At 37.0% G+C, this 11445-nt stretch overlaps 1 protein-coding gene across 2 annotated transcripts; it reads right to left on the bottom strand.

Annotated features, from left to right (window-relative positions):
- Positions 1-1559: 1559 nt before the first annotated feature.
- serpine2 (serpin peptidase inhibitor, clade E (nexin, plasminogen activator inhibitor type 1), member 2) lies at positions 1560-11146 on the bottom strand. 2 transcript variants are annotated; one of them, XM_028045153.1, is made up of 9 exons: positions 10902-11146; positions 8187-8456; positions 7856-8083; positions 6149-6346; positions 3070-3265; positions 2887-2984; positions 2407-2493; positions 2211-2294; positions 1560-2115 (listed from the first exon to the last, which is right to left on the bottom strand). In XM_028045153.1, exons 2-9 carry the CDS (start codon positions 8446-8448, stop codon positions 2078-2080), a joined length of 1191 nt encoding a protein of 396 aa, XP_027900954.1. In that variant the 5' UTR covers positions 8449-8456; positions 10902-11146; the 3' UTR covers positions 1560-2077. The 2 variants fall into 2 exon arrangements, with proteins under 2 accessions (XP_027900954.1, XP_027900952.1); XM_028045151.1 differs by having other exon boundaries at positions 8187-8465; positions 10902-11145.
- Positions 11147-11445: the final 299 nt, after the last annotated feature.

Genomic DNA, 11445 nt, shown 5'->3' on the forward strand with positions numbered 1-11445 from the left:
CGTAATTACCCGAGAAGGCTACAAATTCAGTACACGGATTTTTGTAGCCAAAAAAGATACAGAGCATAGACTAAATCAGCTAGTTTTTAACGATAGTTGCCAGACTTTCCAGTAAAAGCAATCGGGCTCACTGTCTTATGTTGTTACTTACCAACATAACATGTTGTGATCAGTTGTTTTATTAGCTATTTTGTTGTAAATTGTCACATACTGAATGAAGTATTACCCTGACAAACGTATTGCACAGACTTCCCCTTTCTAACTTCATTTTCAGGTCAGGTTTAATTTGTTGTCTATGTATGTTCACTTAGTGTTAATTTTGTAAGATGATATAAGGAAGTCAGTTACTTTTATTAATTCATCATCAATTTGTCATTTATCATCAGAATTTGTGGACTATATTTTTTTTCAGATTAGATCATTACAAAGAAATACAAAAAAAAAACCCTATTATGATCAAACTATCAAACCTCTAAGTCAGTAGATAAAGCTAAATGGATCTATGTTTGAGTACACTCTTCACCAGAAATGAGCATTGGCAATAAAATATGGTACATTTGACAGTTTCTTGCCAGAACTGCCTCTCTGATTGTTGTCAGACTTTACTGACTAGAAGAATTTCTATGTTCAATGTTTTGCAGAAAAATTCTCACTCCTTTAATCTATTCTCACATACTGTTACATTACAAGCTCAACTTTCAACGTTTTTAATTAACATAATGCATAATGGAAGGAATCAATGTACGCAGGTTTTTGAACTTTTGGTTTAGCCAGTAATCTCAAAAGTGTGGTGTGCATTTGTATTTTCACACCAGTCTGTTGGTATTCAGGCTGTATATTTCAGGTTGTCTTACCTAAATGTAAGCAATCTTTTGAAGCCTGGAGCAGGTTCGTCCTACCAGGACTGATCTGTATTTAGCTCTATCCATCTTCCCATCAGCTTCTCTGCTCCCGCCTCTATGTTTTATAAACAGTTAGTTCGGGATGATTGCTAATTTTCCACTTCATATGTTTTGCACACATTTATATTGAGATTAACACTGTTGAATTTTATTTACTAATTCAGTAAATAATTAGTTATTTGCTAATAACTTTCTGAAGAAAGTTGACAGACTTAATTTAGTGGTGTTAAAGGGGACCAAATACAAATGCTAAATTTTAGATTTATATTTGTAAAAATTGCTTGAAACCATCAATTCTCTTCTTTTTACACCAGATTGTACTACGTCAAGTGGGTCTATCGTACTGAAACAGAGTCAGTAAGAGTTTACAGTGCGAATACTTTCTCAGTGAATCAGAGATGCTATGCTTCTCCATGCTTGAGAAGCATAGTTTTCTTTTCTGCTTCTCTAACAAGAGTTTCTCTTAGTCAATGTGCTTCGGTTCAGTACCGATGTGATCGGTTCCCAATTTGATCATCCAACCATTTTAAGGCTTAGTCTTCTCTGATATTTTTGCATAAATTAACGCTATTGCTCAAGAAACAGTCAAGAGAAATAATCATTATGCTCTTTTCCAACAAAGATGTTTTACCACAATAAAAGCACGACACAAATTACTGACGTTATAAATTTATGTAGTTGAATTTTGTTTCCACATGTGAAGGAACAGAAGATCTTCTCGGTAAGGAGAAAACAACTTTTAAAAAGGGCAATAATGCACTCTTTAAGTCTTGATATCACCGTAACGAAAGAGGGAAACAGGCAAACCGGAGTTACATGACTCGAGATAGAAAAGTTTAAACTGAAACAGAGACACCATAAATAAAAAGATCATCATACTCCAGAGTTAAGAAATTACACATGTGACATTTAAAGTCATTTAAAAAAGGGATAAAGCCAAAAAAGTACACCAAAAAATTAAAACAGCAGGAAAACTTAGTCTGCAAAAACATGTTGGAAAGCATGTTATGTGTTGCAGAAAATCAACATAAAAAGCAATATTTAAGACAAATATATGTCCACATTGTTCATAAGTCAACAACCATAGCACATCTGTGTGCTTGTGTGTTCATGCATTACAGTGTGTAAGCATATCAGGTGCTGCTAGATGAGCTAACAGGAACTGAAGGTGGGCTTCATGGTTGGTTGATCTGACCCATAAACAGAATGGTCCCTGGAAACAGTAATAAAGACAGTTCACAAATATCAGATACTGCTAATGCAAATCTAAAATTGACTCATCTATGTTTTGCAAATAAAACTGCAAACCTGTTGGGTTATGTCTGATGAGGAACAGAAAAGGTATGTCCAAAGTCACCCAAGGGGGAGAGGAGCGAGCCATCAAGATAGCAGCTAAACACACACACCACAACAACTCAGGTTAGTGCGCGGTTTAAACCAATACTGGGTGTAAACCACACAGATTTATGTCCGATCAGAAAAAACACCAATCAGGTATACTTACTGGTGGTAGCTGCTGCCTTCGCCCCTTCTTCATTTACAATGATTTTGGATTTCTGCAGGGCCTTGGATACGTACACCGGCTCGGTACCTGGGAGGACAACAGCAGTTCATCTTACCTCAAAATAATGACTTGCTGTACTACATTAGTTTGTACATCAAGCCACAAGATGGCAGTAGCGCAAAAGTTTCAATCTAATTCTTTTTGTTAAAAAACCCCCCCAAAAACTTAAAAAACAGATCTGTCTATGGTAACGCCACATGGTGGCACTAGAACCTTTTATTCAAAACTGCATTTCCCGAGGCCCACCATGATTCAGTTTTCACACTGAGCAGTGAGACTATTTCAACTTCTTACTGGCTCTCAGCAGTGATTAAGCAACATTTCTCCTCAGGTTTTAACACTAACTCATACCTAAATCAACCTGCTTCAAACACATTCATTCTACTAGTGTGTATGCGTCACTGTCGGGCTTTCACTCACTGAGGTGTGTGAAGTCGGCTGCATCCTGACTGAACATGTCTGAGATTCCCAACGCAGAGAGAGGCGCTTTCAAGTCTACCTCTGCATCTACAGAAAACCTGCAAACAAACAGAACCATGCAGTTGTTGTTCATGTCACCAAAAGCCACAGTTACAGGTGTGTGTGTTTGTGTTTAGCACTTACTTTGGGATGAATAGGCGAACTTTCTTCATGTGCATGAGCTTGGCCCAGCTCTGCACAGTGGCTGTGCTGATGTGTGGAATGATGCTGGACAGAGGCGCGTCATCAACCGGGGCGACGATCAGCATGCTGATGGTGTTGCCATGGTAAGGCAGCTCAATCACCCGGTATTTGACCTCCTGAGGAGTGGTGGCTATGCCTAAGAACATAAGAAGGTTTCAAAGTTAGCTTGAAAACAGATTACAAAAAACAAACAGAGAATACTGGTTTATCAAACTTAATATAAAGCTTTCTCCAATTGAATATTATCAATTAAAAGGAAGGCAATTAAATTGTCAATAGCAATTATCTCCCTCTTTATGTCTACATTTATTTAGAACCCTGGAAAAATTTTTGCAGGTAAAATTAGAGAGGGGTGAGGGGGAAAATCTGTGGAATCCGTAAATGAGACGTAGAAACGTGGAAAAAGACCCAACATTATTTTAGCAGCACAGACCCAGCAAAGTCACACTGGGGGACGAAAAAGAGGGAACGATGTGGAAGAACAGAGACTGTTTTCCCAAGAGGCCAACTTTAAAATGCCTCTAAGAGGTAATCAGGACGGTCTGGCTTTTACCACAGCACAGATTAATTGATCTTTAAACTATTTAGAGAGTTCCAGCATAGAATCCCTTCAAAAAACAAACAAACAAAAAAACAATTTAAACAGAAAGAATGGACCAACATACATCTGCCAGAAACTAAAATGGGTCTGGATCAAAACCACACCTTCACTGATTTCTAAATCAAAGTTTATTATTCAATTCCTTTTTTTCTTCCATTTCATAAATTGATCCTCATGTCCCAAAACATTTTTTTTATACATGTCATCTCTTTAAATCTGCTGTTTAATTTTGTCTTGTGTATTTTCTCTTCTGTTTGTTGAAGCACTTGTGATTTTTATATTGAAAGGTGCTAAAGAAAGTTTTACTTGTGGAGGACAAATGGTCATAAAAAGGCACAAATCTATGAAGCATCAAAGATGTTTATTGTTAGACATAAAGTCGTCACAAAAAAAACAAAGGGAATAAAGAGGAGTGAGTAAAAAATGTGAATTGATTTAATATACTGAACTCGCAAAATTTCCCAATGTCAGGAAGCTTTATCTGTTTGCATTAATTTTGGTTCCAGCTCCCGTTCCAGCCAGCTGACTCGTATGACATGATAATACATCCTACATATATCATCATCCTAGCTGCTATAAAAATGGGAGCTCTGACTGTCCAGCAGAGAATTACATCCATCTTCCAGTGTTCTTGTAAAAATTTACTTTTTCAACTTTAAAACCTCCGCTGCAACAAACATCACCTAAAATATGCAAGTAGTGAGTTTTCTCACTTCCAGGTTCAGCTTAAAAGTTGAGAAATTGAAAATAAATCAGCATCTGATTTATTGTGTTCATTTGACAAACTACAGCAGGTCAACACATTAACCCAACACGTTAATGCCATTGAAGTTAAACTTCCAGTTTTACTCTGACTGATTTTCTGAATCCTGCTAAACCAGGCGTGCCCAAAATCGGTTCTGGAGGGCCAGCATCCTGCATGTTTTACTTCTCTCCCTGGTGGTATAACAACCTTCTCAGCAGGTCGGTGTTCTCCTAAGGTCTCTAATGAGCCATCATTTGATCCAGGTGCGTTAAACCAGGGAGAGAACTAAAACACGCAGGATACCGACTTTGGACACCCCTGTGCTAAACTCTTGCAATCTCACTTTTTATACCCACACTCACGATTATAGAAAATTAAGTATATTTCTACTGTGATCTGGGCTAATAAGAGCTTCCAATGATTTATGATGAGAATAACAATTTACATTTTAAATGCTTAAACTTCATGATTTAGAAAACCACCAAGAACTGGGAAATGCATCCAACAACTGACAATGCTGAGAGATTTTTTTTTATAAAGGTCAGCATCTCAAGCAACAAAAATTAAAAGGATACATTACTTTGGGTGCAAAAGGGCATTAAAAGGGCTAGCTTGCTTATGCCACAAGCTCAGATTTATGAGTCAAAACTGCAAACTTTTGTTTTTTTTTTAATGAGGTTCTAAAATTATAAAAGCAGACATAAACAGCTAGGAAGTGAAACTGCCACAGACATGCATCTTCTTTTGTGCTGCTCCTTTTAAATGGATAAACTACACTTTCCTTCTACTTCACAGTTATTCACCATTGACAATCCATCAAAACAAATGCTGATAAAACATTGAAGTTTGTTGTTGTAAAGGCTCATGGGTTCTGGAAACCTCTGTAAAGGTGATCTACAGCAGAAATGAGGGAATCTTGTGCTTTACAGATGAACATGGCCTCAGTTTATTACAGTTACTGGATGAGAATCTATCCCCCGCACTCACTGTGCCACCACAGCTCTGACATGTCTAAATATAGTTGACTGACTCGTGCATCATTGCATTTCACACATAACTAAAAACATCCTGTGCATGTGACACGTCTTAGCCTGCAGTTCTTTACAACTCACCATAATCTGGACCATGAATCACATCCCGTCTGGTATTCCACCAGAAGAATTAAATTAATATTGTAGAAAATAATTTAATTATCAAATCTTAAGTGTACATTCATACTTTCAAGGTATCTGATTGGGTTTCAAAAATAAAAGGCCACTTTTTATCCACTCCAAAGTGGGATCAACAAAATAATTAATGTTTCAGGATTAGGGCTAATACAATTAATCAGATTAATCATGATTAATTAATTTTTGAAATAATCAACTAATCTAGGAACTGATTAACTGTTAACAGGAATATAGAGACTTAAAAAAAATGCCATTTGCTAAAACAACTTCTTGTTTAGTTTAATTACACCACAATTGCACAAAAATATTTGAATTTTGCATTAAAGATTTAAAATAAAAATAAAAAACTTCTTTGCCTGCAAATATAGTCTACCCAGAACTCCTAAAATGGACATTTATGCCTGGTACACATAAAAAAAAAAAAACAATTTGGCACATTTGCAGTGTGTTTGCATGTCATCCTTTCATAATGAACTCCAGTTGCTTCTGAGCATGCTCACTCACCTATGTTAAAGATGGTCAGCTGGGACATCATTGGAACTTTGTATGCATTTCCATCACCGCCAGTGAAAGGCCTCATCTTAGTGTTGTTGGGCTGGAAACCCGACTTCCACGAGCCTTTGAAGTAGATCGAGTTGAGAGCGACCAGACGGGTCAGAGTCGAATCCAGCATGTCCGCGTTGATCAAGTTGGTGATGTGGCCTGTCCAAATACACAATGGTGAAAGAACAAAGTTTGATTAAAAAAAAAAAGAAGAAAGAAAAAAAAAAACACACTGTTTTGTATTCAAATCATGTTGGAAGAGGAAGTGATACTGGAGACTCATAGGAAATAAGGTTTTCTGAGTGGTTTGTGAATAATAGTCCAGAGATGATAAATAATAATAAATGAAGGCAGAACAATGAGAGGCATGAGTAATACTTGAAAGACTCTCATTGCTGAAATGTTAGATCAGTACTGTTAAAAACTAGTGTTGTAACTACCAGCCTTTCTAGACAGGAAAAAAACTTATTGGGTTCAAGGTAATTAAACTTATTTTGCTAAACATCCTGTTTTTTTGCTTTCACAAATAAAAGGTTTTCTAAATCACACACAGTGTTTAAGAATACAAATTCCAAAATGTGTTTGAGATTTCTGTTTTTGTGAATATGATGGACTTGATGGTGCATTTTCTGTTTGAGACAGAAAAAGCACAGAGATGTTAAAGGCTGGATTCAAACTCCTTTGAGGGTCAATAAACTCCAGATATGGACAACAAAACTGCAGCCCGGGTCTCTTAATTAATATAGAATCATCCAGTTCAGGTTTGATTGGTCTAAAGATTTTAGATCTTGAAACAAAGATCATCAACTACAGTTTTAGAGTTGGGTATCCTTTAACATTAGCAGAAGAAAAAGCTATGAAGGAAATGGTAAAGTGCTTAAACATCAATTAAATCTGATCTGTTGTTGCACCTTCTTTAAACCACAAATAATATGTTGCCATTATGATTTAACATCAGTGGTGGCTTCTTGGATTATTCTATAATCCAATATTAGTAGACAGCTCAGTAATAATAGTGGACTATGTCAACACAACAGAGCAATTGGTGAACTACTTCCTTTCTCATTTCAAAATAAGAGTCTGAAACTGAAAAGGGTGCCACACCTACAGGAAACTAAGGCTGAAATGATTAATCAGTTCATCCTGATTAATTGACTATTGGAATAATCTGAAACTCATTTAGTTATTGAATAATTATAAACAAAAAAAAAGTATATTTGCTGAAAGAATACATTCACAGCAGTAAATAAGCCCAAACTGTAAAAGTCTATATAAAAATGTTGCATTTCAGAAATAAAAATCTGTGCAATAATGTTCTACCCAGAACTCCTCAAGTAGCTTAGTTTTAGCCTCACCTGTTTTGCTTATTGGCATCTTTTAATGCATTTCTAATATTATAAAAAAAAGTTTTAAGGGTTTAAATTAAAAAAAATTAATTAAAACATCATTTTTATAAAATTTGTCAAATCTTCAGAATCTTCATACATTACTAAAATAATAACTAGTTGCTGCCCTAAAGACAAACTTTACTCTAATATTGTAATGCATTAAAACTGCAAATTCTAATTAGATTTGTAACAAAAAGCAACTAATCTTCTTAGACATAATCTACACAGTTGAGTCTTCAAAATACAGTGAATACAGGACTGTACAGAGTATGACCCCTACCTTTGGTCTTATTGCTGACCCAATGATTGATATAATCAGCTGCTGCAGTGGGGTTGCTGAAGTCCAGGCTCCGGCTCTCACACTGGAAGTTTGCTTTATTGGTGGCCATAAAGGTCTCCTCCATTGGGAAACTGTTGTGGCTGAACATGGCGTTGGCAATCTGCACAAGGTCCTGGTTTGACTTGGACGTCAGGGTTTTGTGCAGCTTCTTCAACATCTTATAAGGACCTATGCACAACAAGTGTATTTAACCTTTGGATTGACGTTAAATAATAGTGATTTCAGATCATAAAGGGCTCAACACTAAATTCCTGTCTAAAACCCTCCTTACCATTTTTCTTGTAACGCAGTGCACTGATGATTTGCTTCCTTGTGTCCCCCTGGGCTCCAGGCAGCAGCATGCCGAGGATCGAAGCCACTCCATGGGGTGAAAGCACCACGTTCTCTAGAGGCTTTGATCGGACTACTTGCTGGAACACCTGTATGCCCAGATCAGAGCCGCGTTCGCCGTACGAGGGGGCTGCGGACAGCACACCCTTATGGGTGCAAAGGGTCACCAGTGCATACAGGCAAAGTAAGGAGACACGTTTCATTTTGATCTCTGGAGCACCTTGTAGGAGAGAAATAAAAGCAACGAATGAGGTTATTTGATTATGCTGCTCCTTATAGAACAAACCTGTTATAAAACAGTACCACAACTTGCATTCCTCAAAGTCTCCATGGCCACTCATTCCTTTCACATAACTCTCACTCTGGTTTTCTCGGTAATAGTTAATTATCACATACGCTCCTCGTCGTCCTTTGAGCAAAACCTTTTACTTAGCACAGCTGAATCAGAGTGATGAGAACAGACCTGCACTAAAAGGTTTTATGTTTTACTAGGCTACACTAAATCTTTAGGGCCATCTTAGGAAACCTGTTTCAGCCTGCTCCACTGATTAAAGCAAAGTAAATATGGTCACAAGAGCCAGACTTGATGCCTGCCAGTGATGAGCAATGGACGGACGCTCAGCTTTATTGCAAATATTGCTGCTTGTCTTGTGTAACACCCACATGTAACAACATGCTTGGTTTGTTTGCCTTTTAGATAATTTATCTTTCTTCTAGGAAAAACTAAATGATGCCCCCTTAAGTGGATACCTTTAATGGGAAACTCAAAATCGGCCCCAAAAGTAATAAAAATAAGCTGCTGCTTTGAGCCCCTAAACCAGTTCAGTTTTTCCAAGAGTGCTTGAAGTTTCACTCAAAACAGGTTGACGAATGCATATTTTAGTGCATGATATAGATTGATTGACATTAAACAAAAGAAAATCTTTTGGTTCGATGGAAACGCTGCAAAAGGACAACTTAAAATACCGCTATTTCATAATGTCTGGTGGTTGTGTCTGAACTGTGATCATATGTCATGGCTGTGTGTAAAACATGCCCAGAGCTCCCAACTGAAGCAGTTTGTTTTCCAATAGTTCTTCTAAGAGACTCACCAGATATGACGTTTTCAAGTGATATTTACCAGGAAATACGGTGATTGGCTGCTTCGTCATGAAAAACCTATTGCATCATAGTCAGTTTGAGGTAGCAAGTGTAGGCTTCTTAGTCTACTTAGTACTAAGACTTCTTATGTCATTTTTACTCTCTCTCCAACCTGCAAATTAAGATATACCAGCTGGTTATTTAGGCTGCTACAACACATGAAATGAAAGCGAACGGATTACACCTAAAGTTGCTTTTGAAGAGTCCAATTGTGTTTCATGAAATATGCAGGATTTAGAAATTATGTCAATCTTCTACAAATCTCAGAATAAGGTAAGAGTCTATTTACTCTAAAGGGAAAACACACGCAGACTGATGTTTACACAATGCTGAACATAATAACCAATATAAAAGGCTAAAGATTGTTGTTAAAACACCATCTGTCATTATTTTCTCTTTTTAGGATAAGGAAATTCTGTTTCCATCCAATCACTTAACACCTTCTACTCTCACAGTTAGACATCACCTCAGCTCCCAATATAAATAATGACTAATTGCAGAAGGACTTTTTATAAGACTCATACACAGCTACAGCACATTATCGAATGCTATAATAATCTAAGCTGTATAAAACAGATAATTTTCCACTGAAATATTTTCTCAGACTAGTTATTTAATTGATCATGGAGAAAAATGAAGATTTTGTAAGATGGTGAACATTTTGTATTTTGAGGTGTTAAAAAAATAATGAAGATGCAAGCCATTTTATTAAAGAGTAAAGAAAATATGTTGTGACTAAAAGTAAAACCGAGTTTTACTTTTAGATTCAGAGTCAGAGAGATTGTAAAGAACCCTTTTATTTTTAAGACACTCATGTTTTGTAATCATGAGACAATTAGAAACTTCAAAGTTCTTAAAAGAGAAATTACAGCTAGCTAAACTTTGTATCAACATGTCAGATCTTTATAGATTTGTGATTGGGAAAAACACCAGCTAATTGGGAAAATACTAAACATGTCTATGATCAATCACAGAAATTTTATAAGAGCAGTTATGTGTAAAGCTTTGGCAGAGAAGTTATCTGGAAGAAGTGGGAAACCAAATGAATTCCTGCTTATTCCCTAGAAAAGCTGGGACCGACCCTGGTAATTTCTCAGAAAAATTGGGTTTGCTCCAGTAAATTACAAAGGCTAACAGCTTACCCTGACCATCCTTCAAGCCATTAATTAAAACAATGCGTGAGAACAGCAGGGGGGTCGAAGAAGCTACTCAGGAGGTGGAGCACACTTTCTCTTTGAACAATAACAATTCAAGTCACGTCTATAGGCAACTGTTTGCTTTAACAACAACAAAAAGACGTTTGTGGGTTAGTGTTAAAACACATAGCTGATCGATGCAAAAATGCAGACTGAAATAATAGAGAAATTAGCACATTAAAAGTCGAGAAAAAAGTAAGAAGTCAACTTTATACGCTCACTTTAGCTGAAGCAACAACCTGCCTTTACGCTGCACTTGTGATATATTCTATATCCTGAACATTTTCAAGAGGACAAAGTTAACAAACGATTCTCCTTACCGTTCGTATGCCGGTTTTCTTCTTCGACTTAACCCCCAGGTGATACTGCAACCTTATATAGGTCCGTTACTAACTTAAGTCCAATCGAGAAACGATGGTTCGACCGTAATATAACGTAAGAAACAACGTGTGTTTATCCCCGCTAACCTGAGCACTACAACTGAGCTCACCGTTGCCTTGAAAGAGGAATTTATTGGCCTGAGCTCCGCCTTCTGGTCAAGCAACCGAGCACGAAGTGGGAGCGGCGCTCTCTCTGACGGCGTCAAACAACGAGTTGTGTTACAACTACTTCCACCAGACCTCCAAAATAAAAGCACGTTCATACTGCGTTCCATGGAAATTAAATGTCCGGGTTCCAAGTAGGAAAAGTCACTCCCATACTCGTATAAGAAGAAGAAGAAACGGTATGGTGAAGACTACGAATTATACCGGTCAAATCAGGGCTATATTTGTGGAGAACTTTAACAGTTAGGTTACAAAACAATACACATAGCTCAACATCTAACAGAGACCTCCTTACTCCTGCTGATCCATTCTTTAAAAT

This window comes from Xiphophorus couchianus, chromosome 18, assembly GCF_001444195.1.
Source record: "Xiphophorus couchianus chromosome 18, X_couchianus-1.0, whole genome shotgun sequence".
Lineage (NCBI taxonomy): Eukaryota > Metazoa > Chordata > Actinopteri > Cyprinodontiformes > Poeciliidae > Xiphophorus > Xiphophorus couchianus.

Excerpts from the sequence above, each read along its gene's own strand:
- serpine2 (XM_028045153.1), bottom strand. The coding sequence starts at position 8,448 with ATGAAACGTGTCTCCTTACTTTGCCTGTATGCACTGGTGACCCTTTGC. Across the intron at positions 6,347-7,855 it reads GGTCAGCAATAAGACCAAAG|GCCACATCACCAACTTGATC; the intron begins GTAGGGGTCATA and ends GTATTTGGACAG. Across the intron at positions 2,985-3,069 it reads GTTCGCCTATTCATCCCAAA|GTTTTCTGTAGATGCAGAGG; the intron begins GTAAGTGCTAAA and ends GTTTGTTTGCAG.